At 44.6% G+C, this 27,859-nt stretch overlaps 2 protein-coding genes across 7 annotated transcripts; both read left to right on the forward strand.

Annotated features, from left to right (window-relative positions):
• Positions 1 to 7: 7 nt before the first annotated feature.
• On the forward strand, positions 8 to 9,848 carry srrm1 (serine/arginine repetitive matrix 1). 6 transcript variants are annotated; one of them, XM_079217322.1, is made up of 17 exons: positions 8 to 113; positions 1,054 to 1,143; positions 1,259 to 1,381; positions 4,006 to 4,176; positions 4,507 to 4,601; positions 4,735 to 4,959; positions 5,304 to 5,489; positions 5,619 to 5,738; positions 5,916 to 6,124; positions 6,235 to 6,315; positions 7,037 to 7,123; positions 7,329 to 7,464; positions 7,565 to 7,651; positions 7,747 to 8,220; positions 8,335 to 8,521; positions 8,662 to 8,832; positions 8,993 to 9,848. In XM_079217322.1, exons 1-17 carry the CDS (start codon positions 93 to 95, stop codon positions 9,101 to 9,103), a joined length of 2,574 nt encoding a protein of 857 aa, XP_079073448.1. In that variant the 5' UTR covers positions 8 to 92; the 3' UTR covers positions 9,104 to 9,848. The 6 variants fall into 6 exon arrangements, with proteins under 6 accessions (XP_079073448.1, XP_079073450.1, XP_079073451.1 ...); XM_079217324.1 differs by having other exon boundaries at positions 9,000 to 9,848; XM_079217325.1 differs by having other exon boundaries at positions 8,662 to 8,806.
• A 642-nt stretch (positions 9,849 to 10,490) lies between these two features.
• On the forward strand, positions 10,491 to 27,535 carry clic4 (chloride intracellular channel 4). Its single transcript, XM_079216388.1, has 6 exons — positions 10,491 to 10,803; positions 20,410 to 20,519; positions 22,487 to 22,612; positions 23,599 to 23,705; positions 24,671 to 24,852; positions 25,795 to 27,535. Exons 1-6 carry the CDS (start codon positions 10,735 to 10,737, stop codon positions 25,957 to 25,959), a joined length of 759 nt encoding a protein of 252 aa, XP_079072514.1. The 5' UTR covers positions 10,491 to 10,734; the 3' UTR covers positions 25,960 to 27,535.
• The last annotated feature ends 324 nt before the right edge of the window (positions 27,536 to 27,859 follow it).

Below are 27,859 nucleotides of genomic sequence, written 5' to 3' on the forward strand. Positions count from 1 at the left end.
GCGTCCCCGTCATCCGGCTCGCCACTCAGAATTTCACCGGAGCAGCGCACGTCCTTCTCAACAGCACCTGTTAATATCCATTTTCTCTGATAATGGACGCGGGATTCTTCCGCGTAAGTACATGGGAAATTATGTCATACTCGTGAGTGTTTCGCAGCTGAGAAACATGGAGATATAATCATCGTTGGAGCGTTAATATGCTGGTTTCTGGGTGGAGGGCCATGGAGTCGGACGTTGTGGTAACGTTATGGTCGGGGCTCCGTCTATCAACTGATATCGTTACACGACAAGAACCGTGTTTGATACCGGGCTATTTCCAGAGTTTGCGTGGTTTTACTAAATTGATGTGTGTTGCACTATGGTCTCATTTGACGACACGTGGCCTATAAACCCGTAACTCCTGCATGTTAATTTGGAGTCGACATAGTTGCAGGAAATAGACAAGCCAGCCTAGCTAGCTTACGGCAGTTACGGCTAACGTGTTAGCCCTGGCTAAAGATGGCGTCCGTGTGGTGCATCGTTTCTGGCCGTAGGCTAGTCACGACCACTGCTACGCCAACGCTGGCTGAAATAAGAAGACGTGACGTTAAAAGTGCACTGAATAGCTCCATTCATTTGATAGGTTGGTGTCCCGTCTCTGCTAGCCGGTCGAGGAATCTACGAGGCCGACGGTAGCCTCTTAGTTCCCCTCGGAGGAGGATTAAGCATGCTGGCTGTTAGCTTAGCTGACGTTAGCTTATTTGTATCAATGTCATGCCTGGCTCACGTTGACCATATGTGATCACGTGATCTGACGTTATCAAATGTGTGTGTGTTTTTTTTTTTTTTTTAAACGTTTAAAAGAACATGTTCGCACGCACTTTTAATGTTTGCTGATTCAATGTTTTGGCTTCGGTGTCGCCGCTGTGTTCGCGCGTTCACGTTTACGATGCAAACACCGAGGAAGTTATTTGCAACTGGACGGAATAATATGAGGCGTGTTTCTAGCACGATGTCGCGTTTATATGCGGGTCTGAGAGTTGATTGTTTACTTTTTTCTTCTTCTCTCTTTAGGGTACAAGTGCGGAGCAAGACAACCGATTCAGCAACAAGCAGAAGAAACTGCTGAAGCAGCTGAAGTTTGCAGAATGTCTGGACAAGAAGGTATGAAATCACCCACATCTGCAATTTTTCAGTGTGTCAGTACTCACGTCGTTCCCAAACAAATTGTATGGTATGACTATTATTTTTTGAGTGCATGAAACCGTTTCACCCTCAGGTGGACATGACCAAAGTGAACCTAGAAGTCATCAAACCTTGGATTACTCAGCGAGTGACCGAGATTCTGGGCTTCGAGGATGACGTCGTCATAGAGTTTATATTTAACCAACTTGAGGATAAGGTAATGTATTTTATGTGTTTTTGTTTTTCAAAAGTGTCATAAATTTAAGGGCATTATAGTAAGAAGGGATATAATCAAATAATTGCACATCCTAGTCAAATTGAATGGCTAAAGTAACAATTGGTGTAAACTGATTTAATATTGACATAACTATGTTTTGCTGTTATGTGACAAAGTGCCTATATTCAGCAGTCTTCTAATGATGATGTGATTTATGATTTAAAAGGCCTGAACCAATATGGATGTTATACCTTGCATCAGAAGTATAGCACCAACACCTAATTAGCTCTCTCCTGAGCCCAAAGTCACTGAGCCCAACTCTCCCTTCATGATGCAGTGTGTGGTTTGAGGTGAGTTATATGCAGGGATCACCAATATAATGTCAGTCAAAGACACACCTGAACAATGCCATAATCATGTAGGTATTTGCAGTGCATCATTAAACGGCCCAGATCCCTGTTGTTAAGATTAATGGATCGCTTCCTTTTAGAGAGTAACTGTCTTGAGTATTTTAACACCAAGCTGAAAACTATCCTCTCAGTGACCACCTCAGATTGAAGATGTAATGTCTTCTGCACCTCTGTTGGGTTTGGTCTGAAGCGGTTTCTGTTGCACTTGTAACCACACCGTACAATGATGTGAGGGTGCCATGAACGCACACTGTAGCATGTTGAGAACTTCAACTTCTGGAGGTCAACAAAAAACATATTTTAATCTGATTGTGAGTTATTCTGTAACAAATCTGTTGAACCGATGACCACACTCAGTGTCTCAGTTGCATGTTGTCAAATGTGCAACACATTTGAGATTTTCAAATGTAAAACGATACTTTTCTTTTTGGTGTTAAGTTACATTTTACACTGGAAGGCTATTTGAAATAACTGTAGTGGTCTTGATCTTGAACACAATCCTTCTTGCCAATAGGGCTGTAATGTTCATCCCATAGGATAAAAAAAAAAAGCTTAATTTGGACCCCACTAATTGGTAATTTCTAGGGGTGTGTATTTTTCACTCGCAAGACAATTCAATACGCATGTCGATACATGATCTGCGCTATTGATGCAGTTAACCGTGTAAAAAATGAGATTTAGTTTAACTTAAAGGAGCTGTATTTAATTTTTTTGACATTAGTATAGCAGCATGCAACTATTTATACTACCAATAAGGCAGCAGTGGGACACTAGGACCTAAAGCAGATTCCAGCAGAAGACACTAGGTGGTCTAAGCTAGCGGCGCTAATCTAACAGCGCATGCTTAAGTCTAGCCAATAAACATAGCCAAAACTCTTGTGTTCCCATTCGTTTTTTGGGGACTTTTTATAGTTTATGACCACGCTAGCTCTCTTTCCTCTCGTATACACAGACATTTCAGTCTATATCAGTTTATGGCGGTCAAAATTTCAGTCGGATTCAGAGTTTTGTATCGACGTCGCCGTATTTAAGACTCTTGTATTGATATTCCGACGTGTATCGGTTAATCTTTACACCCCTAGTAATTTCCATTGCACAGGCTTACTTTTTGAAATGGGGGAAAACCGGTTAATGGGAGGGAAATAATTTACAAGTAATTTACACAGTATCCTTTATTAATATTACTAGGATTCCATCCCATAATATACTTCAATGCAAGTATGTTATGAATGCGTAATAACTTCGTTAATGACTTTCATTCTCTTCAGATCCTAAAAAACACAGGTATTCATTTAATAATATCAAATATGACACCAGCACTGCACATCAAATATATATATTCATTTGATCTTTTGCTTGCCATAGCTTTTTTGGGGGGTGGGTTGGGCTAACGCTAAGTTTAAAGGGTACTGTTGCATAATGGTCAGAAAGGGACATTTTTATTGAGATTACGGTATCTCGCAATAATTCTTCAGCTGTTGAAAAAAACAAACTCCTTTTTGTGTAACTGTGTACTCATTATTGCTTGTTCGTCTCTTGCAATTTAGATAAATGATATAACATTAAGCTCAAGGTGGTTGAGTCTCAAGCAGTAGGGAGGCGGAAGCAAGCCATGGGAGCTCCGTGCCCACTGATCCCACGGGACTCACTGAAGACACCGGAACTGTACTTGCAGTGTTGGGTTTTAATGCACTCTGTATTGTGGCTATTTGTTTAACTCCTGAAGTGTAGACTGTGGGGAGACCGGAGAACAAGGGGTGGGTAGGGACACAGACATTTAAAGCGGTGGGGATAGTACTGAGGAAATCAAATAATGACAATATATTTTGTGTTCTTGATTGTATATCTGGGGAATAACAATCAGAAATGGGTATAACAGAAACATTGCATGCAGTTTTATATCCCTAGATATGTCTCCCCTCAGCTAGCTCACATTCTCAGTTTGAGTATGTGAGTACGATTTAAATCAATCTCACATTTGTTTTGATATTGGTTATTCAATCAATTATTGGACCCAGGTATGTTTAGTATACTAATCAGTGTCTTACATGTTTTGAGTATGGTTAATTACATAGTCACAGCAGTTTAGTGATGCTAGAGGGTAGGCAGTCCCATTTGTGGGATCCTAACCCCCCCACCCCCCTAATATTGTGCCTTCCATTATTTCAATGGCCGTATGGTCTTTTCTCTTCCTCCTTCGTGTGTGTGTTACAGCACCCGGACAGCAAGATGATGCAGATCAACCTTACAGGCTTCCTGAATGGGAAGAATGCCCGGGAGTTCATGAGGGACCTGTGGCCCCTGCTGCTGAGTGCCCAGGAGAACATTGCTGGCATCCCGTCTGCTTTTCTGGAACAGAAGAAGGAGGAAATTAAACAGAGACAGGTGAGCTTCTCCCCAAAGGGCAATTTGGCTAAATATCACTGTTAGCTGTAGGAAGGCCATGGCTCTGTGGTTGTTGACAGTTTGAGGTTCAAGTAGCCCAGGAGGAAAAAGGCTGCAGTAAATACGTCTGACAATGTTTTGGGTAGAAACAGCATGGACAATTTCTCAAACACACGTTTGTAAAAAGCTGGAATAGTCAGGGTGGATGTGTCCTAAAAGAACCATAACATTGAACTTAGCATTTGACACCCGAGATGAGAGTATATGAACATTGCTGGTCAGAACATATTGTTGCTCATAGTGATGTGATTGTTTTCCCATTTCCGGTAGATTGAACAGGAGAAGCTAGCTTCTCTGAAGAAGATCGATGATGAAAAGAAGGAAAAGGACATGAGAGAGAGGGCTCAGTCAAAAAGCCCAAGGAGGTGTGTATATATATATATATATATATAAAAAACAAATTGAAATGTCTTCAATATCGACCCCAGTGAACAAACGAGATTTGTGTGTTTATCACGAAGCATGAAATTATATTGTGTTTGTTTCTTCTCTGTCCAGGCGGAAGACACGGTCACCATCGCCACGGCGAAGGTCGCCAGTGAAGCGGGAAAGAAAACGTAGCGCCTCCCGCTCCCCAAGACGCAAAGCCAGTCCAGTTGCCAGCAGCTCACCCCCTCCACCTCTGATGCAGCTGCCCATGAAACCTTTGGAGCAGATTGTGGAGTCAGAAACATTAGACGGAGCCCTGCCAGAAGCAGTCATCGTAGAAACTCCATCTACCTGGTTTGTAGAATACTTTCCTTGCTTAATATGTACAATTTTTGTCTCTTGTTCAAAGTCAGTAGTTATGTGTTTGTAGTTTTAATATAGAAACCACTGGATTTTGGTTTTTATATTTCATTTCGTTCTTCGATCAAATTTATTCAACATTAGTACTTTCATTCAGGGTTAATTGATTGGGGTCACATTGTCGTTTTTTTTGCACTGAAGCAAAAGCAATTTTCATCTATAATTATATTCCATCTTGGAAACCGGTAGTATAGCACAGTAGTTTTTTTATTTTAGATATAAAAAAAAAAACCTTGAGGGTAACATTTAGAATTTGAACTTCTTTCTCTGTCCTGCAGTGACGCAGTTGTGGAGGTGGTGAATCCAGACACAGTGACTGAAGTCAAAGAAGCTTCACCAGAGAAGACCAATAAGAAAGAGGAGAGGCCCAAGTCTCGGGAGAGGGAGAAGGACAGCAGGAGGGAAAGACCTCACCACCGTTCTCGTTCTCATTCCCGCACTCGCAGGCGACGCTCCCGTTCCAGGTAATGTCTGACATTTAAGTCATTTTGGAGTCATCTGGTTCTGAACAAATGTATGTGTCAAATCAAGGATGTTAAAGTTCTTAAACATTGAAAAGAAATTCAAAGCTTCGCCTTCTCTCTCCATTTCAGATCTTACTCCCCTCGTAGAAGACCGAGTCCCAGAAGGAGGATGTCTCCTCGTCGAAGGAGCCCCCCTAGACGGGGCCCCCCCAACTCCAGAAACAGACATAGACGCTCCCCTGTCCGCAGGTCAGTAGCTGCAGCCTGGCGGTTAAAGGAACACTCATTTAGTCTTGAAGGCTTAGTTCCGCTCTAACATCTTCTGATTTTATCATGACGCTGGCTACCGACATTGCAGACGATGTGCAACCAGCTTTTCCCTTCTGAGAATATACTTTTAATGCTGTTATTGTTTGTGTCCTGCAGGAGGCGCTCTCGCTCTGCGTCATCCTCTGGCAGCAGCTCCTCCAACTCTCGCTCGCCTAAGAAAGCTATGAAAAGAATATCTAACACACCACCCCGAAAACAAGTCCAGCATCCTGACAACCCCATTAGCCCTGCAGGGAAGGACAGGCGGTCACCATCTCCACGGGCCAGAAGGGGCCGAGGCTCTGCGTCACCAGCCAGATCATCTGGTACGATCCTTATGGTTTTTTCCATTGTCTCATACTGACGATGCCGGCTGCCTCGTTTTAGAAGTGGGATCTCATTATTTTAAATCTTTTATTTATTTTTTAAATTGCAGGTTTAAAGCGAAAACCAGGAGGAAGGGGGGATTCTCCATCTGATAATGCCAAGCCCAGACCTTCTGAAGGATCCGAGTCAGGTAAGCGTCAAATTATGTCTGTTTAAAGAACCACGGGGGCCTGTGACCTTACGGCTCACACACTGTGATGCCGGTTGTGTGGCATTCCCAGTCACTTTGAACTTTTAGAAATAGACTCTTTTTGCCCAGACCGTTTGCTCTGGTTTTCAGCAGGAAGGGACACGGTGGCGGATGTTATTTGAACCATACTGAGTTTATACCAAGTCCCATTACAAATTGTGCAATATTTATGCTTGGGCCAATTGAAATGTTCTACATGGTAAGATTACAAAAGCTAATGGGAGCTTAGTCTACCTGTGCAGAAGAAGAAAAAAGATTGCCTGGGGCTTGTGACCGTTTCTATTTCAAGCTCATCCCAAAATGAGTAATTACCTCAAGTTCATTATTAGGTTGTTTTAAAAAATATATATATTTTAGACTACAGCAAATACATTTTTTGCAGTGTAGAATATTACATCTATGCCCAAGTACCTCCATTAGTGATTTGATAATTGTGTTTTGATACCCCTTTGAGTGTTAATACAAAAAGGGAACATGATAAAACGCGTAATACTAATAACACAAGAGGCAAAAGTAGTATCTATGGTCAAATTGCGCTGTGCCATGTAGAAAGCTAATAAAAACTCAGGGCCCGTGGATACAAATCCTTTTTTTTTCTGTATTCTGACTTTTCCATGGCAGTCTGTTTCACTGATGAGACACTCAATGCTCTACATTTCAGAGGAGGATAAAAATGAGAAAGGGGCAACAGCAGATTCGGTGCAGCAGCGGCGTCAGTATCGCAGGCAGAATCGACAGACTTCTTCAGGTTATAAGTGTTTTTATCCCTGTTCTGTCCTCCCCCATACCCAACCCCTCTCTAACCAAGTCTCTGTCCATGTCATCTTGCTCTCAACGTCTTCATGGACGTTTGAAGCTGTGCCCAAATCCCAACCTTGGTGTTTTCTCCTCACAGCATACAGTTAAGGCTGTAATTAAACGGTTGTTGATGTCCTCGGTCTGCTCGGTTTCAGATACAGGGTCTTCCTCCTCCGCAGACGAGGGACCCAAGAGGCCAACAGCGGGGCCAGGAGCCAGAAACGGGGAAGTCAGGAGGCGACGTAGCCGCACACCCTCCCCACGGAGGCGACACAGGGATGCCTCTCCGAGGTTCGTACTTTGGCATCTGAATAATTTCATTTGATATTTAGTCAAATGTTGATCATGTTGTGTATTCATATTCATTTTGTTTTTTGTTTTTCTCCTTCAGGAAAAGACGTTCTCCATCTCCTGCACGCAGACGTCGCACACCGTCTCCCCCACGCCGTCGCAGGACTCCCTCTCCTCCTAGAAGAAGGTACAGGCTTCTTCATTTGATCTCTTCAGCTATCATTTTAATATCTGAAAATTCAAAAAAAGAGATTTTTGACAATTCAATTTGGCATTTTGCAGGTCTCCTTCCCCACCTCCCCGTCGTCGTTCTCCATCCCCCAGACGATATTCTCCCCCTATACAGCGTCGCTACAGCCCCTCACCTTTGCCTCTACAGAAGAGGAAGCTGTCTAGCTCTCCTGCAAAGCGCTCTTCTCCGGGGGCCAAGCGACGCGTCTCCAGGTCGCCCAAGCGCAGAAGTTCTCCTCCTCAAAGGAGACGCACACCTCCATCCTCATCTCCAGCCAGACACAGGAGGAGCCCCATGTTACCTTCTGTCAGGCCGAGCAGGGAGACACGATCCCCTGTTGCCAGCCACCTCTCCCCGTCCCCTGCAAACCGCAGTCGCCCCGTTAGGGGTTCCACCAGTCCTCAGAGGCGTTTTGAAACCACCAGTTCATCCCCATCTAACCAGCGGAGACAGCAGTCCCCTTCACACGGTGGCAAACCCATCCGCAGAGTGTCCCGCACCCCAGAGCCACGCAACAACCAGAGGTAAGCGAGGAAGATGATATTCCTCTCCACTTTTTATCTTTTTGTTTTTGTGTAACCTGTTTTGCACATGTGCCATCGCCCTTTTTGAACGTCACTTTTTCGTCCTCTCCGCAGACCATCTCCAAGCCCCCAGCCTATGAGGAGAGCATCCTCCAGGTCCAGATCCGTTTCCCCCCAGCCAGCAGCTCAGAAACGTCCAGTCCCTGCATCTGCCTCCCCCTCGCCATCTCACTCAGCCAGTGGCTCTCCACCACCAGCCAAAAAAGCCAGCAGTGCTTCCGGCAGTCAATCCCCAAACAAGGTTTGATACTTTAGCTTAGTTTAAATTGTAAACCAAATCCAAAAATATAAAGTATTATAAACGTAATACTTGAAACTTTATACTTGTGAGATTGTTTGGAGTAATTCAGTAGCATCGTTAATGTTGTTTTTTTATTGCAGAATTCAGATGTTGACGGTAGTGGAAAGAAGAAAAAGAAGAAGAAGGAGAAGAAGCACAAGAAGGAGAAGAAGCACAAGAAGCACAAGAAGCACAAGAAGGAGAAGAGTGGCGGCGCTGTGACTGGAGATGGACACGAAAACCACGGTGGGGAGGATGGAGAGTCAAGAAAGGTGATGTCTAGTTTCTGTGTTTTTTAGCGTCCAAGGCCCTTGTGCTTTGCTCAACGGAAAACACAGAAGTAGTGGTTGTTGTTTAGTTGATTGACATTCACCAGCATTTTGTATTTGTGGCAGGTTGATAGGCGTGTATTTCATGCTGTTTTTCATTTAGGAATCAGACAGTGAAGTAGATGACAGCTTGGATGATCTGGAGAAACACCTAAGAGAAAAGGCCCTACGCTCCATGAGGAAGGCCCAGCTGTCTCCATCACAGATGTCCTGAAAACACGGGGCTTTCTCACTTTTGAATTTTCCACTCACTCTTGATGTTTGTCATCAACCTGGTTCAGCTTTAGAATGTACAAATTGTTAAATCTTGAGTCTTTTTTTTGTTTTTGTTTTTTTCTTTTTACTGGTTTGGTACATTCTGAAGAGTGTGTTTCATTAAGAGCTTGATTTATCAGTTAGTGTATTATCTTAACTGTAAAGAAGCTTGTGTTGTCCATAATTTGTAATTGTTGAGCAGGGAAATGGTTTAAGCGCAGAGGTTTGAGTTGTGCAGGTTTAAGATATTTTTCCACAGCCTCCAATAGATTCCATTGAGAAATGATTGCATGTGCAGTGATTGTCTCTGATGTGCATGAACCTCTGACCTTATGGAGTGTAGAGAAAACCAATATACAGTAACATACTGTTACTATTGCCTTTATTAGTGGAAACAGTTGCACAGCTATGTGAATTGTTAGAGGCCGTAACAGAATGTCTTGCCCCATATTGTAACTTAAAAGAGGTGTTTAGCATCGTTTAACCTACTGTTTTTCTTGACTTTGAAATTGTCTCGTCAGAAGACTAAAAACAGTCTGATGTGAGACAGAGTACGCTTTAATTTTCCAGATCGATTGATATGCAATTTTATGTTGACACCATTGCACCAAGCTAATCTCTGTGGGACTGCTCTATAATTTGTATTTAGGACCCTGGCTCTTGTCATCTTGTCATCCTTTCAGAATTAAAACCTTTTTATAGGACGTGTGCTTTCCTTAATGTTAAGAATTTGTCATTTTTCTTGGGGATGGGACTGGTCAAAATTGACACTTAATTTAGGTGAATGAAGACAAATAAATTAAGAAGGAAAAAAAATGGATGTTGCCTAATAATTGTAATGAGACATGACCAACCGCGAGTTTAAATCAATTCATGATGCAGCACATTTAAAAGTAGATCTGAAATGTATACCATCAAGCTTTAGCTTTAGCTTTGGCTAATTATGAAAATTCAAACTGTCAACTTAATTTTCTTTATGTATTCTAGCACATCAATGATAAATAACACGTGTTTTAATGATAAAAGGCAACTCGCCTTGTGGCAAAACTAGACGAAACCATATATTGTATATTAATGATTTTGGGAGCTGCATAGACTAAAGCAGAGTTTATTTTCACACACAAAAACTGCAGAATGCATCCGTACCCAGGGGCGCTGTGATGCATCCTCCTCGCCTCCTCGCCTCCTCAAAGCGAGAAGACTCCTCTCCTCAGACCCGCCCACATTTGTGTGTGTGTGCGCGCCTCGGATGACATCACTGCTTTAAATATTCCCGTTGCTTCTTCCCACCCCGTCCTTATCATCAGCACTCCGCCAGCATAAAGAGCCTCGCGGGCCAACGACGCGTTTGTAGCTGATCTCTCTGGTTTAAGTGACACACGCCTCCTTTCCTTCATCAGACTCTCGGTCCTCCTCCTCGGGGAGAAAAGCAGCGCCGACTGGACTCCAGTGTTGTTGGGGGAGAAGAAGAAAAAGAAAGAAGCAGCGAGCTGGAGAAGAAGACCGAGCTAAAGTCGGGCGTGGTAGCAACACAAAAAAAACACACAACTCATCTTTTGTTAGCAAAACTTAAACAAAGTAGCGCCCACAATGTCGCTGTCGGTACCGCAGAACGGAGTGAAGCCGGACAACGAGCCCGTTATCGAGCTGTTTGTGAAGGTGAGACTGCGGATACGTTGTTTAATTAATGTTGAGTAACTTCTGTGTGTTGAGACGATGATGATGAACGCTTCAGTCCTGTTCGCTTTTCTTTCTACAAACTAGTTTTTGTTGTTGACCGTTTAAGCTAAACTCTACGTCGTGGTTCGTTCCACACTTGATAGAAATGCTACATTTTTCTTTTGAAGTTTAAGCTCCATAGACCGCGGTGTCACAAGCAGGCGGACGCCGCTTCCCTCCCTCCCCCAGAGAGGCGCTGAAACCCGGCCACTAATTCGTGAACAAAAGCCCGGCATAGTGGACCATCAGCCGGGTCACAACGGGACATGTGCGCGCTTACCGCGGTCGCATTTTATGCTCGTGAGTTGGTGGATTAAATGTAAAGCTTCTCAGAAGGAGAGGACATAAACATTGTGTGCACCCTTAAGTTGGGTCACCTTGTCATCTACTCGGGTCTAAACGCCTAAAAGGTTGTAATTAGGTGCGAAAGATCCGTTTTGTGAAGCTGTTGCTATGCAGAGTTGTCCCACGTTTTCCTCACACTTTCATATGGCGGGAGGATGCAAGATGGTTGTGGTCTATTGCTACTGTATGTTGTGGTGATGTGTCCTCAGGGCTGGTTAATTAACACATAACTATCATTTTGGAAAGCACCATTCATCACATTTAGACATGGTGATGGATGAGGGAGCTTCATGGGCTTTTCTCCAGATGATGTATATATTTTTTAATGACATCAGATCAACTGCCTTCTCCAAAGCGTGTACCAAATAGTCTCAGGATGGTGGAAGGGTTGTGAATGGCTGTTTCTTTCTTCCGCCAGGGCGGGAAAATGGCAGAGAGAAGGGGGAAAAAAAATGGGGAGGGGAGTGGGAGGGAGTTCTGGGGTCCTGACTGGGAGAGGGTGCAGCGGGGTGCCACTGACCAGAAGAGCAAGCACTCAATAATAATAATGATGGTGGAAGCGTGGAGCCGTGGGAGGGGGGAGCATTTGTTAAACGCTTTGGATGAGCTGGTACGCTGTTAAAGCAGGCATGTAAAAGTTCTCAGTAGAAATACAATTTAAAGAACTCTGTCCTACTCGAATTGTTGAATTCAGGGCCTTTGTTGTGCGGCGGCAGGACAAATGGAAACAAGCTGGCCAGCAGCACCGTTTCTTTTAACTACCCCTCACAGCCGGCCGGAGAGGTTACATCAGCCCCAAGCCTGGAGCGCTACACATGTGGCTCTTCCCCCCTGAGTCAGTCCCTCCCTCCCTGAGCTGAGTAGCCTCAGTCGTGCACAGACGTTTCTTCCATTGCATGTTTCCTCCACGTGTCTCGGTGTGTGTGAGATGGCCTCTTGTCTCACATCGCCCCTACATTATGGTCTGATGTTAATGCTTCTTGCTGCGCTGCATTAAACACACTCATGGGAGACAATGCCCGCTTGCCATAGGTCCGCTGCTGAGAGCAGGGCCCCTGGGAACAGCTGATAACGAACTGTGTGTGTGTGTGTGTGTGTGTGTGTGTGTGTGTGTGTGCTCTCGACACACAGAAGTGTCAGATCTGTTTGGGCACCGCCACATATCAAAGCTGACTAATTGTGCTTCCAGGACATGAGTTCCCACTGTGTCCGTAAACACGGTTTACCCTTTAACAGCAGCTGACTGTCCCAGTTCAGAGATACTTTGATCTTGCAACTATTCCACCTGTAGTGTTTATCGCTACAGTTGCTACGGGAACACTTTACATTGTGCTCATCTTTTCAGGGCGTGGATGTGAAGTTTGCCATTCTCGTTTTATATTGCGCTCTCCCTCTGCAAATGAGCGTGACATAAGGCCGTTTATAAGCGCGAGGATCGACCCTTGAACTCATCGCAGATTAGTTATTGTTTTGCACACGTGGGCAATAGCTGGTGTGCTGTAGAGGGTGACTTCCCGAGCATCCGCCCATGTCTCCTTCGCTCGGCACTTTCACACATCACATGATTAACGTTGTAATACGAGGACCTGAATCTGATGTATTTAAGTGCTGGGAAGGTTGTATTACTCTGACCTGACGTCTGAAACGGATGAAAGGGTGCAGCTGCAAATAATGATGCCGAATTATTACGATGGAATTGGAAAATGCTTCTTTTTATGAAGCGAGGTCCATCCATCTATCTCCGTTGATTACAGCGCTACCTGCCATCACGTTGGTGGTTGTCTTGTATTCCTCCTACACGACGTTGAAGGAGACTGGCTGCTGTTAATGGGTTTATTACTCCTCATTAAATCATTATGATAATAACGTTATATTTTCATTCCTGCGTAGTGAGTCATTCTCCACCAGCATATGTTAGCGTGATGCTGAGCAGAATATAGATGAGTCAAGGGGAACAGTCGGGCTCCACTTGTGTAGGCGTCTCTAGGCTGCAAGTGTGCCAAGATCGCAGCACCCTTTTAAAACCTTCTGCTGCCTCCAGACGTCCACACTCTTGCCAGCAGTAACGGCCGAGCCAGTAAACGTGTTGGAGGCACAAGAGCCCGTCTGTGTTGTGTATGTCCATCAGGACATTTCACTCCAGTTGATGCTCGACACGCATCACGACGTTGAGTCTCTCTTCCCTGGACATGAGAACAATATGCTACGCTTCATGTGAGGCAATCTGAACTCTTTAGTCCGCGGTAGATTCTGTTCTTTTATTCCAAAGGCCTGGGGGAAGAGCCGCTCATGTCATATTGCGCTATCGGTTGCACCATGTGAGGATTGGACGTATGCCTTGTGATTAGCTGTTTTATGGAACTGCAATCACCCTTTTCAGCAGTTAGTGTGCTCTGGTGGTATTGTTGGCAATTTAGTACTGCTTCTTTTTTTTTTATAGGTATAGGAAATCAATGGAGCGGTTTATTTTTCCCGAGCACACAGTAATGCTGCAGTCAGCATCGTGAGTTTGGGGGACAAAGATTAATGGCTTGTTGGTGTTGTAGAGCTGTTGTTTCTGCGCTGTGTATTTTGCTTCTGCAGCACCTGCCCTGTCACGGCTTCTTCATTGTCACTGTCTGGTTGACTGAATCCAGGCACAGGCCTGATTGATCTGTAGATTATTATTATTATTATTATTATTATTATTATTGTGGGCGCTTTCAGATCAGTCTTTGCATTTTGACCGGACAGCATGTTCAGAGGTCCATTTTGTTTTCTTCTGAGGAGAGCAAATCGTTCTTGGCGATGTCTGGATGAAAATGTGCTGTATGAAATTTTGTGCGGATATATCCTCATGAAAAGCTTGGTTTGCCCCGTTATGATGAGGAGGGAGAGCTTGTCTCATTTGTGCTGCCCCACCAGGAAGCCAGTGGCTAATGAGGCATTTCTGCCATGAGCTCAAGGACGGGAAGTGAGACCTCGCTACAAACAACATGGATCTGAGACTTTGAAGATTTGATCCAAATAAGAGTCTTGTTAGTTTATGGATTGGTGGGTTTTACTTGATGACTAATAGGGCTGTACAGGTTACCGCTGCAATTGTTCACTACCAGATCAAGATGCAGACGGAAACGGAGCCCTGACTAACTATATCTCCTCTGTTGCATCATGTATGTGACCCCCTTAAGTATGGAGAATCTCCCCTGTTACTTAATGTGGAGGCATGGATGACGGGGACATCTTTCCTGACTCGCCATCACTTCTCCACAGGGAGAGTTTCCTGAATATTTCTTCGTCTTTCAGACCCACAAATGTGCACTTGCGCAAACTCAAAGGAGTCTACAAGAGCTATTCCTCACAGATGCAGAGGGGCAACTCGATTGCGGGTCAGACTGGACCCAACCGGCGAGTGGCCAGAGGGAGAGATGCACCGTCTGCTCAGAATCACAGATGAGGACAGTTTGTGTCGCCCTGTTCAGGCTTTTGCTGCCATGCATATCTGGCATATGCGGTTATGGCACGCTGGGATTGCACCGTTGCCAAAGGGCTGGTTCACAGCTGTGTAGATGAAGGAATTGCAACAGGATTCGCTTTTGGTTAAAAATGAACTTTTTCGGCCCCGTACCGAGACATTTGAAATGCTTTTTCATACACGTGTGGAGGCGAGTTTTCCACGTTATTTCCTATGCAAATACAAAAAAAACAAGGAAACGAAGATACAAGTTGTTTTTTTGTGTATGCGGGTGTGCAAAAGTGTATAGAGGGGTGGAGCTGTGGCCGAACCTCCGTCTGCAGCACCGTGTTTGTGTTAGACACTTGAAACAACAGTCAGAGCGAGGTTGGTTGTTGGTTCGTGCGGATCTCCCACATGGCCGTCTGTTTTGTTTTTCCGTGAATCTGAATACCAAACACCCGTCCTCTGCTTCTAGAAACCTTAACTGGCTCTTTGTTTTTATCTCTTTTACTCTGAGGCTAAACACAGTGGTTATAACATCGAGGTTATGCAGTGAGCCTCTTCTAGACTTCAGTCTCCAACTTTCCACAGAACCCCGGCGGTCCTGAGACGGCGCTCCAGCACAGTCGGTCTGTGTCTGACGGGAAGTCTCGAGGTTTCCACTGAATGATGTCAGTCTGAGTCAGAGCCACACCAAGGATGTGACGACGTTTCCATAGGATCTGAGTCGTGTCTGCACTCATCCCTCTGATCGTGGTCTCAGGACTCAGAGCTAGTCATTCACTCATGGGAACTCAAGACCTTTTTGGTAATTGTCAAAATCAGCCCATAGGACTGAGTGTTTAAAACTGTTCACTTCTGAAAGGTGGCATTAGATGCCTGGTTGAATTCATACTATTCTTTGCATATTATTTTATCATGTAGTTTCTGGCTTAAATAATCATTCCTCCCCCCCAGTTTTTCGGCATTTTTTTGTTGTATGTTCTTGAAAGGCTGCTTGTGTTAAGACAATGAATATTTGAGAAGTTGGCTTCTTTTGTGAAATAGGGAAATGTTTTTGGGAGAAAGTAATCCTTAAAGTAAGCTATCAAAAAACAGAAGTTGTCCATTAAGTACATGTTTTGACCTCTAAGCTTCTCATTTCAGTAAATTTCTGAGAGCCAAAAAATATAAAACTATATTTTCACAACAAAGTTGATTGGAGAACTCAATTCCAGGAAGGATCTCAACAACCTCTTTTATTTATTCCGTGACCTATTGAAGGTTTTCGTTACGCAATTTAGAAGAAAGAGTAATTGATTGAGGAGTTTAACAATAATTTAGTTTTTCACCAATTCATCCGCTGTGTGGCTCTGTACTCAGACGGATCATCTTCAGCCTGGTTGCATTTTCCTGAAGCCTGAAATCCTGAACACATGTCTTGTTCATTCAGGCATGTAAAAGGTGACAATGGGTCGGCAGCTTGAATCTAAAAATATTGTGCGTGGCCTTCGAAGCAGTTCTAGTGTTTTGCTTCGCCGGTCTGTAATGAATGCTGATGACCTGGGTTCTAGTCTCTACCTTGCTGACATGCACTTAAGCAATGCATCGAATCATTCCAGGGGTGGAGCTGCTGTTCTGTAGCCGCCCGTGACCTCTGACCTTTGGAGAAGGACATGTGAGGAAAAAGTTTAGACGGTCTCCAGACCATCGTGGGCAGAGAAGCCCCGTCTGAAACGGCCTGCTTTGGGTTCAGCTGCTCAGCGAATTCTCCGTCCCCAGACTGTATACTTGTCCAGCAAACAGGGAGAGGCGTTGCCATGACATTACCATGGCTGCCCACTCTCAAACGGACATTCCTGCTGCGTGTCAGAGGAGGAGGAGGAGGAGGAGGAGGAGGAGGAACGCTGCAGCACTTGTTATATCGGCAATTCCTTTTTCGGTCAAAGTGTGGCTTGAACTTGCGGAGCGGCCCACCCAATTTAGAACATGAAGTGTGTTGGGGAGGGTGAGGCAGGGCAGCCATGTTGCTAAAATTAGGCTGTGAGCAGAGCCCGGGAGGAGGGCCGTGCCCAGCCTGAACAAGAGCCACTGTCCCTGAATGCTGACTACTGTAACGTGGTCTCGCTTCGTCAGCTTCTGTCTTGCATACATATAGAAGGAATTTATGATTATATACGAGGTTAAGTTGTACAGCTCTTGCGTTTTTTATTTTGCCGGCTCATAAAAGTTTTACAGGGCTTGTGTAGGATGTCTTTTGTGCCCGTTCAAAGTGCACATAGTGCGTACATAGTCATATTATGTTAAAGATAATTAGTTATGGTCTCTTTTTACCCCTGAGATGGGATGAGTTGGTCACTAATCAGCGCCTACGTGAGCATAGCCATAGGGGAAACGATAAAGAGGGAGTGACACTGTTTGAAAAGAAAGTGTTTTTAAAGACACCACTGGTCCCCTCACTGACTGAGGTCCCATTGTCCCGTTGCAGGATCACACCGTCCTGGACACAACCTCCTAGATAACATCCGACTTCAGCATGACTCACACCTTCCACTGTGTGTGTGTGTGTGTCTCTCTGTGTGTGTTTGGCATTAAATAAACAAGCATCTGTTGACTCACCATTGAGCTTGAGAGTCTGTTGGCCGTAGTCAGCTGCTGCTTCTGTGCCGCAGGCAATATCATGTCGGAGGAAATCGCTGTACAAATCTCGGTGAAAGATGGTGTAAGCGTCTGCAAGATGTGAGCCATTTTTGACACTGGAGGCAAAAAATAAAAAGTCGTTCCCTTCAATGCTGCTTGTATTTGTAATTAAACTGGGGAACTAAGGGGAACTTTATCAACTGACATGCTTTGCCTTATAAGGGTCCGCTCGAAATTGTATGTGTTTATTTTTATTGGGGTGTTTCTTTCCCCCTCGCTAACTGCGATGACGCACCTGGAAGTCTACAAACAGACGGGGCTTTGTGTTGTTGCTGAAGGTTGAATGTTACACTTTAATAGTGGCCCTCTGGAAAGTGTTGGGAGGGTGGAGGAGAGAGAGTAAGGCTCGGAGGGGTGTCCTTCATACTCATTTTGGGCTGTAGGCGTCATGTTCGTCTTGTTTTGATTTTCATCATCTGCGGTGCTTCTTGTGAAATGTTATTCAGCACAATTATTGCTGACATGATTCCAAGGCAGAAGTTTCTGTCACAACGCAGCTCCGACGGCATCATCGCGGAAGCTAAACAAAACGCCCTCTGCGGGGGGAGTAACGGGACATTTCTGGAATAGTTCTCTCCCCTTCCTGACTCCACCGAGGGGCCCAGGATAAGGGGAGAGGAGGAGGAGGAGGAGGAGGAGGAGGAGGAAAAAACGAGCAGCGTGCCAAGGAAGCACACAGCCACTAGCTTGCTGTCTTTTCTCTTCCTCCCACTTAATGCATCTATTACCGCCTGCTCCCCTTTGTGTCTGATGCCCAGTTTCCTTCCTCTTCGCTCTAATACGTCTTTAGCTGGTCTGTCACTTTTTATCCTCGCTGTCAGAGCGGCTGCAGTCTGCTCTGCTGCAGACTCCAGAGGGTCGGAGCGCCGCCACGGCTTCGTGAAATGTCTTTCTCGGCCACTTGAGGCGTTGAGCTTTTAACGCAGCTCGTTGTGTTGAAGTGCAGTAAACAGATTTTGATTTTCAAATGACATTGCGTCTTGTGGTTTGAATTTTTGTCTCTGCGGAAAGGGGAGCTCACCTGTGAGTTGGTAATGCACCCACCCACCCTCTCCCCACACTGAGGTCTGCTTTCCATGTCATATGTGTCTGTCCATCGCCATGGGAACAGTCGCTGCGCTGCATTGCCACCTTTGATCCGGCACTGAATGGCTCTCTAGGTGCAGCGCTGCAGGGAAAATGGTAGTAATCATCCCATTGTTGTCCGTCTGATCCGCTGAAGATCAGCTAATGCCAGTCTTGTGTAGTGATGGCCATGAACCATGATACCCCCCCCCCCCCCCCCCCCCCCCCCCCAACGCTTCATGGCCAAAGCTTTATTTTGGAATTGAATCATGTACGGTGAAAAGGTGGGGGGGGTTCATTTGCCGAACAAAGGCAGTGCTCTAATCCAAGCGTTTCACATATTGAATTCAGAAGGGGTTGGGGAGAGGGAGAGGACAGCCGCAGTACAATGGGAGCCAGAAGGCGGATCAAACATCCCACTGGGCGTCACACAGGACAACAGCAGCCAGCCTGTCCGCACCAGCAAGGAGCTGAACATTCAAGAACAAAGTCCACTATTGACCACGGTGCAGATCCTGCATCTCTGATAACACACACATATATTCTGTTAAGATAGTGGTCCAGCTCAAACTGATTTGAATCTGTTTTTCCTCCGGCGCTCTTCGCAAGTCTGTGTGAAAACACAGTTGGATTTGTGTACGTCCTTTTTGCATTACTCGAATAGTCACACTTTGCATGTCACCTCTGCAGAAGGGAGGGGGGGGTGAGGTGTGACCGAGTATAAAAACTAATCCATATTCAGCCGTTTTGCAGAAGCCCTGCTCCAGTAACACGCTGAATGGAGAGGTGCATTCCAGAGCGCCGGTACTTGAATAACCTCCATGCGTGACCTTGTGAATGGATGAATAAGGTGCATTCTTTATTGGCCTGGAGATTGGCATACCTTGACTGGCTTGGTATCTGCAGGGTCATTTTTGGGGTCAATGCCGCGTTCATTAAAAGCACCAAATTACTGATTTCAGTCTTTCAGTGATTTTCTCAATTTTTGCTGCCATTGGTTTCACAACAAAAAAATGAAATGGGTGTTCTTGGTGGGGTTGTGTGCCAGGCAGCTTAGCAGATTTCTTAAAAATAATGTGCAAAGCTTCGTTAAATGAATGAAATGCTAATTCTTCCCTGTAGAATCCCAAACCATATTTGTCCTCTGCTGCACGCTCCTCGTACACGGCTGAGAGTTGAGCAAAGTGAGGGTTAATTAGTGAGGGTTAAGAAGGAAAGAGAGAGATGGATGGTTGTTCGGACAGCTGGAGATATCTCTGACGGTTTGCACCCTCCCACAGCCGCCCTGTTAACAGCTGAGAGCGTGATGACGAGACTTTTTTCTTTTTTCTCATCAGAAAACTTGCATGCTGTAATTCCAGCGTTGGGGAATCTCTTCCTCTAAAACCCTGTCCTGTTTTCAGGGGCCGGTGCAAACTGATTTTTAATTTGGAGGACGTGCGCCACGTCCATTGATGCCATTGCCAGCTGCTCGGCCTTGTGTTTGTGCAGTCGAGCAAAAAAAAAAAAAAGGGGAAACGAGAAGCGGTCGCAGTCTTAATCACTCCAGAGGTTTCCTCTTACTCTTGGACAGTAGTGTTGCACAATAATGGAGGGAAGGGAAGTGTGCTGAAGTATTTAAAACAAGGAGGTTCCCTCTCTTCCCTCTGTCCCTCCTACTGAAAGCCCGTTCGAGGGCAGCCTGTCATGTGCATGAAAGGTTCATTGTCTGAAACGAGCCCTCTCTGGGTGAGCGCAGTAAAACACTCCGGGCCGTAAAGGTTGTGCAGCAGGGATGAGGTTTCTATCAAGCCTGTCGGGTTATTTGGGTCTCAGCATTAAGCAAAGCGCTATCAGTGGTCGAAACCTGTTGCAGATGTTTTGAATATCTTTGTCTGCGATCTTGTGTTTTTATGTTTGCAATAAATAAACCCCTCTAAGATAAAAAACGGTGCTTTCCAGTCGCCAGGAATGCTAACTGCCATATATTGCTGATGGTTAATCTACTCCCATTTTAACTTCCGTCTCTGTGTTTATTGCAGGCAGGAAGTGATGGAGAGAGCATCGGGAACTGCCCCTTCTCCCAGAGACTCTTCATGATCCTGTGGCTTAAAGGAGTCGTCTTCAACGTCACCACAGTGGACCTGAAGAGGTGAGTCCTCCTCTTCTTCCTCGTCCTCCTTTCCTTGGCTGTTCGACCAATATTTAAAAGAAAGCTTCCTAGATCTTTTTCGGGGGCGTTTCCTCAAAGGCCTTATCGTGACGCCTTGATCCAGCCCCACCTCTGACACGCTCGCTTCATCCCCCACTGCTTATTTGGCTTTCCCATGACCCTTTTGTCAGGCCGGGGGAAATCTGAGGAAAATAAACATTCTGACTCTGGAGAGGCTATTTGAGGTTCTTTCTCCGCTCGCTTCCTGTCTAGATTTTGGTGGACAACGTGTTTTTGCATCAGAAAACGCGGATCTTTTGTAATTGTGGCTGCGAGTGATCGGCTTCCCCATGTGAACGCCAGCACCAGACGTCCTTTACCAAACCCGCTAAATGCTCCCTCAATGTTTTTCCACTTGCTTAGGAAGGACGGGCAAGTGCTGGATTATTTTCAGACGTGGTCAAGATGGACTTCTGCTTTTTCCTCTCTCTCTTCGTCACGTGACTTTGGCTCAGAGATTTGAGATTTCTCTCGTCTTGTTCCAAAAGCCCGCTATGACAGCTGGTTCCTCGCCGGGCGTCTCCTCCTCTGGGACCCGGAGACAACTGCTTGTTGGCAAAACACAACAGAGACGTAGTTGATAAATAAACTTGCCTCTTTCGTACCGCTGAAAGAAGAAAAAGCCGTGTCCATTTGCCCCGACGTTTGGGCTTCTACATGCCTGCACGTTCAAGATAGGTTGGGGTATATTTGCATATCTTTTCCCTAACGGAGAGGGTGAGTAACATGAAACAGAGCTTGATAAAGAGCAATGTGGGATGTCCTCCTATATTGTACGGTCATGGAAAACCTGGACAATTTTAAAATGGTTATTTCCAGGCCTGGAAAAGTCCTTGGAAAAATATGAAATCCCAAAAGTTTAGGAAAAGACATGGTAATGTGTTCATTTACGGCGAGTGTGAAATAATTAATGTATACGCTCTCATTCCCGTTGTTAGTTTAAATACTACATTTGCTCTCTTTTTCATGTATACACCGAAACACAAAATCTTTGGTCGTGAAAATGTGGTTCAAGGTCATGGAAATATATTGGTCAAAATGTGTATGAACCCTGCCCTTCACTCCTCAAAGCAACCATTCGTTCAGCAGGCGTGACGACGTTATTTTTTCTTTCTTTCCAGAGGAGCGAGTGATCCTCTTCCCCGCTATATATCGTGTCTGTAACCTTGAGTAAACATCAAGCGTCTGTGTACAAGAAGGCGTGTGTTTGCTATATTTACGGCTGTTTTATTGTTCTTTAAATGGAACAACAGCGCACCTTGTTTCAACTATAGAAGGACACGAATGTCTCATGTTGCTGCCACAGGGCGAACTGTTTTATCATCCCTGAGCTATCTTGCTCATATTGTTTCTGTGATGAAAGCCTGTGAATCTCAAGGCAGTGTGTTGCTCATTGAGTGATATCAGTGGGTGAGGTTGCCACTTCCCCTCCGCATGCCGAAGAGTTGAAGTCATTTCCCTTTTTTTTTTTTTTTTGGTGCCCTCAGATGGCTTTACCCAAAGCTCGGCCGCCGTCGGGAAAGTCGTCATAACCGAAAAACCCGGACTATTTGAAAAGTCTCTGATTTACATGTTGTTGGTCTCTACCAGACACTGCCGTATGTTTTCATGCTGGAGGGATTTAAGTGTCTCTGTGGATTTCACATGTTGGTTCACACTGCTCATTCAACACATGCTAATTTGTGTGTGTGTGTGTGTGTGTGTGTGTGTGTCAGTTTCATCTGCCTGCCAGAGACATCTGGTTCAAAATGTGCTGATTTTGAAGGCCGCAGAGACAAAGAGATGCACAAACACACTCACCGAAATAGACGAGCACACACATGACCACTTATGAATCTAGTCTCATTTACAGTGCATATGTCTTTTTGTATATCTATCTATCTAAAGTTGCTCCACTTCTCTTGCAGGAAGCCAGCAGACCTCCAGAACCTGGCCCCGGGCACGCACCCCCCCTTCGTCACCTTCAACGGCGAGGTCAAAACGGACGTCAACAAGATCGAGGAGTTCCTTGAGGACATCCTCTGCCCACCCAAGTGAGCTCTTTCTCTCGGCCCTCTGCTGTCATGAGCGCGCTGCTATTTGCTCTGTTGGCACGTAATGAGCAGCAGAGGCCTTATATGGAGTCAAATGTTTTACTTGAGGCATAAGGGTTGTAATATTGTATCATTTTCTTTAATCAAAGGCCCAAAACCAGCCTTGTCTATTCCTCACTCGCTCTTTCTGACTTGCCGAGCCGATGTGGCTCTTCCTGCTTCAGGGTTCTTACGGTCATGGAAAACCTGGAAAAGTCATGGAATTTTAACATTGTTATTTCCAGGCCTGGAAAAGTCCTTAAAGAAATACAATCCCAAAAAGTTTTGTAAAAGTCCTGTAAATGTGTTATATTCATGTGTTCATTGACGTTCATTTAAATTTGAAATAATTAATATGCTTTTAAAAGAAAGACGCTCAAAATATAAGCAGGCATACATACAGGCATCTATATAAATGTTTATTCTTTTAATTAAACTATTGTCTCATTCATTTGAGTCATTTAAGGTTTACTGTATGCTTTGAATTCTCATTGTTAGTTTAAATACTACATTTACTCACTTTTTTCTGTTTACACCCAGATTTCACTAAATATTTGGTGTGTGTGAGAACCCTGCTACTTCTTAAATGGTTCACACATATATTTACATTATTTTAAAGCTGAATAATTGGTCTAAAACAGCTGGGCCCTCAAAAAGGAGTAATTGTATGTGTTGAGAGCTGTTTTCAGCTGTGAAAACAATATACATTTGGTGCTCTGGTAAATATTTACAGCAGCCGTACGGTGTTTGTGATATTTACTCTAAATAGCCCGTGAGGCCCAATGTTCATGTTAACGCAGAGAAATATGATATATCAGGGTTTGGCTGTGCAAACAATACTTTTTAAATATGAGTGTTGTAGATTTTGGTCTAGAAATGATCCCTTTACCACCACATAAATACGTGTGTGTGTGTGTGTGTTTACCTGTACGTGTGCTTGTGTGCAGGTACATCAAGCTCGGTCCGAGACACCCCGAGTCGAACACAATTGGTATGGACATCTTCGCCAAGTTTTCAGCGTTCATTAAGAACTCAAAACCAGATGAAAAAGAGGGTAAGTTGCGCACACACACAGGTTAATACCGATTGTGTTGGGGGGGGAGAGAGCGCTCTGGTTGCTAGGCGACATTGGTAGCCCTGCCCTGATTGGTGGTTTACAGCCTCACACGGGAACACAGAGCTTTTGTTCCTCTTGCCCTCACGCTCCCCGTCTCACCTGGTGGAGCGCTCTGGGAAACCGCAGAGCAGCCATCCTGATCCTGACTGGTGCTCACAATGTCGTCCCTCCTGTTCTCGATCTCACGCAACCTCCGTAAGAGGAAGAGGAAGAGGAAGAGGAGGAGGAGGGGGTCACGTCACAAACATGACGGATACGATTATTGGGAGAACATGGAGTCTGTTGTCTTGTACATTCTGTGGCATCCGGGGTGAAACGATTTGTGGAATCGTTTTCCCCTTGAAGTTTATATATACATGTTTTTAGTTGTCTTCGCTCCACTCATTGGGAAAATATCGAACCACGGTGAGCTGGATGTGAAACCCACAGTTGTGTCAACAGAGTTTGAGGCTGAATCTCATGGGTCGATGATAAGTGCTCTCCAACGCAGCGGGTCAGGGCTGCTGCTGCACGACTTGATTTTCCAACAATAGAGTGAATTGTTAATGAACGATCTCTAGATGGATGGAGACCGGGTGAGGACAAAGTGTAACGTCTGTGCAATGAAATGCAAGCCATTGAAATGCATGGTGTGTAATTAGCTTTAAATAAGATCAGTTACAGCAGCACATTATTGTAGGTGCTTATGACGTGTCTGCTCCCTGCATTTATAATGTACACATTAGCACACGAGGGCTTGTCTCTTGATGAAATGCTGCCCCCATGTGGTTGGCCAGCATATGACGCAGTAGGAGGCCTCAGGAAAAGGTTGTGCTAATGTGACATTGCTAAGAGATTACTTTCTCATGCTGGATATATCAAATTAAAACCATTTTCATAACCTCTCTCACGTCTCCGTGCAGCTCTGGAGCGCAGCCTCCTGAAGACGCTGCAGAAGCTGGACGAGTATCTCCGCTCGCCGCTGCCCGACGAGATCGACCACAACAGCATCGAGGACGTCAAGGTCTCCGACCGCAAGTTCTTGGACGGGGACGAAATGACTCTGGCTGACTGTAACCTGCTGCCCAAGCTGCATATAGTCAAGGTGAGACGGATGGGGGTGTTTTACACATCGCTGAATCATAAACGCTCAGGTAAACAAACATCCCTCAAAGGGCACCAAAGGTCACCGAACCACTAAAGGTGGGACGTCCCACGCTGAACAGGTGCAATAAAACAGAGGAAGTTCACATGCTCTAGAGAATGAGTTTAATTAGGCAAAATAAGTGAGTGGACAATGTGCTGCGTGGGACAGTTTTTAAATGAGTTTGTCATGAGGCCAACAATAGTTTCAATGTTTTGTCACATTTTGGCTGCTTATGTTTCTCAAAACCTAAAATGGAAGGCTTTTTCCACGAGTCACATTTCTTATTGTTGCAACAGATGTTACAACGCAATAGGGCAAATATTGATGATTTTTCTCAAATAATGATTTATTTGAGAAACGGGGCCATTTTATATGTATTTATATACATATAAAATGGCCCCGTTTCCAAGTTGATGCCATCAAACGTCTAGTTTTATTATTAATAATAATAATAATGCATTTCATTTTTATCACACTCTTCCTTCAAAAGAATCTCAGAGTGCCACACGTAGTAAAAACAAATAAAACCGATTAAAACATAGTTAAAGCAACCCATTAAAAAAAAAAAAAAAGAATGTAATAGCTGACAATAAATTATCTCGAGGTAAAAAATGCCTTCCTGAATAAAAAGGTCTTAAAAGAGTTCAGTGTCTGAGTTGCCCTTTGGTGGTCAGGGATCGTCTAGTTTTGTCTGACTAACCGTCCAGCGCTCAAACAGATTCACTTGATTGACTAATGAGGTGGTTAATTTCTCACAAACCTGTTCGGTTATTGGTTTCTAAATTCCTCCAACGACTAAAGAAGTGTAATTTCTCGACGGGTGACTTTTGCGTCGCAGCGCTTCACAAAGACCGACCGGTCTATTGCTCACACGGTGACGTGTCTTTTTCTGTTCTCCAGGTGGTGGCCAAGAAGTACAGAGGCTTCGACATCCCCAAAGAGATGACTGCCATCTGGAAGTACCTGAACAACGCCTACACGCGCGAGGAGTTCACCAACACCTGCCCCAGTGACAAAGAGATCGAGATCGCCTACGGAGACGTAGCCAAGAGGCTGGTCAAATAAGCTCCTGCCTCCATCCCTCACCTCCACCTCTCTTTCCCTCCACCCCCCCCTCCACCTTCCCCAGCACTGGGACTGATGTGCTCTTTCACGAGAAAGAAAAAACTCTGGACTTCTTTTCCTTCTCTCCTCATCTAGAGCGAACACCCAAATGCATGAACGCTTCTCAATAATTTAATTTGTTCTTCCTTTTTTGTTGGTGTTTTGTTTTCACTTGAAGAATTTGAGTTAATTCAGCAAAAAGGTCTCCGTTGTTCACCTGTTATTCATAATTAATTGCTCTTTTTTTAATTTTTTTGTTGATGTTGTGAGGCAGAGACCAAAAAGAAGCAGCAGCCAGACGTGCATCAATGTTGGGAGCAAACATGCGCCCTGATAAGTGACCTTCAAGCTGACCTTCTCTGTGCGTGCAGGGGCCAAAGTCACAAGGCGTTGTTTATTTTCCCCCCTGCTGTCTGTTTAATATTGAATAGCTCTTTCCAGGGTTGCTTTAAAACACAAACGTGGAGCTTTGGCTGTATTAAGATGCATCGTAAACAGTGTTTTTTCGGCTTTAGTATTTGGCAGAAGCTAATCCAAGCGAGAGATGCTTTTATTTTAATGTTGAGCGGCTCAAGATTAATCAAAAACAATTGTAACGGCAGGTAAAGCTACCGGTTCTCAAAGCTCTGATTTCCTCATAGTCTCAAATAGGCACACGTTTTGCAGCTCAGTAGAATCGTAGGGGTTTTCCAGTAGCCGCTGCAGAAGCAACGACTCATGATGAATCTGAAACGTTCAACCGTTTGTAGCGCACAGATTTTTGAAGGTTGCGTAGATCGTCTGTGGCCTTTTTTGTCGGTCGCCACAGCAAAAAACCGGCCGCCTCTTTCTTAAGTGAAGCCCGAAGGAACGTCTTTTTGGTCGCGCTGACTGCAGCGGTAGTTTGGATGACACGTGGCAGACCAAAAAGAGGCACATTATACTGGTCTCTCTGTGGATGGGATGGCTATGTAAACTAAAACACACATGCAAAATGAACCACACACTCCATAGCAGACAGGATGAAGGACCCCGTGTGCAGTCGGGCACCAGGAAGGACACCACATGTATTCATGACGGGTCTTTCTCCTCGGTGTGTAGACCTCTCTCTGTGGTAGTGAATGTACGTTGTGAGACGGTAGCTCCAAAGTGCTTTAGTGCGGACAAAAGCAAAACCTGTTTTGTTTTCTCCCGTTTGCCATGTTTTCTTTTTTATTTGTTATGAAACAAATTTGATTTAAAAAAAAAAAAAGAATAATAATAATAAAAAAAAAGGAATTGTGTATATATTTGTTTTGATTGCTCAGAATTTGATGTGTATATTTTATACATTTCATCTGACTTTTGAGGAATATGGGCTCATTTCTTGCCTGCTTTGATTTTTAATTCTAGATAAACCATCTCCTATTTGCCTTACTTGTTTTGCAGGACGGTTTTTCAGATCATTTCATTACAACAATTGTGATGTTGTACGAAGGAATTATCCAAGCTATGACATAGCTTCTTTTTTGTTTTTAACAATATTGACTGCATTTAAATAAACATATTGGCACTCTGACTTTTGTGGTGTTTTCAAGTGTTTTGTCAGTCTCGTCTTTTACTTAAAGAGATTGGGTTGCCTTTGGTCCTCAATTGTATTTCTGGCCTCCATGTTTTACGACGTATATTCATAACCATTACATTTAGCTGACTCTTTTATCCAAAGCGACTTACATTTTTGCTCTATACACAGCAACGGGGAGCAATTAGGGGTTAAGTGTCTTGCTCAAGGACAGGGACACCAACCCTCTGAAAGACGGGCATGCTAACCACTTAGCCACAGTCGCCCCACAAGACCCAACCAGACATGAAAATCCCTCACCTTTCGGAGAAATTCGCCGTT

This window comes from Taurulus bubalis (genome assembly GCF_910589615.1).
Source record: "Taurulus bubalis genome assembly, chromosome: 4".
Classification (NCBI taxonomy): Eukaryota; Metazoa; Chordata; class Actinopteri; order Perciformes; family Cottidae; genus Taurulus; species Taurulus bubalis.

Excerpts from the sequence above, each read along its gene's own strand:
- srrm1 (XM_079217322.1), top strand. The coding sequence starts at position 93 with ATGGACGCGGGATTCTTCCGC. Across the intron at positions 1,144-1,258 it reads CAGAATGTCTGGACAAGAAG|GTGGACATGACCAAAGTGAA; the intron begins GTATGAAATCAC and ends TTTCACCCTCAG. Across the intron at positions 5,490-5,618 it reads AGGCGACGCTCCCGTTCCAG|ATCTTACTCCCCTCGTAGAA; the intron begins GTAATGTCTGAC and ends TCTCCATTTCAG.
- clic4 (XM_079216388.1), top strand. The coding sequence starts at position 10,735 with ATGTCGCTGTCGGTACCGCAGAACGGAGTGAAGCCGGACAACGAGCCC. Across the intron at positions 10,804-20,409 it reads TTATCGAGCTGTTTGTGAAG|GCAGGAAGTGATGGAGAGAG; the intron begins GTGAGACTGCGG and ends TGTTTATTGCAG. Across the intron at positions 24,853-25,794 it reads CCAAGCTGCATATAGTCAAG|GTGGTGGCCAAGAAGTACAG; the intron begins GTGAGACGGATG and ends TCTGTTCTCCAG.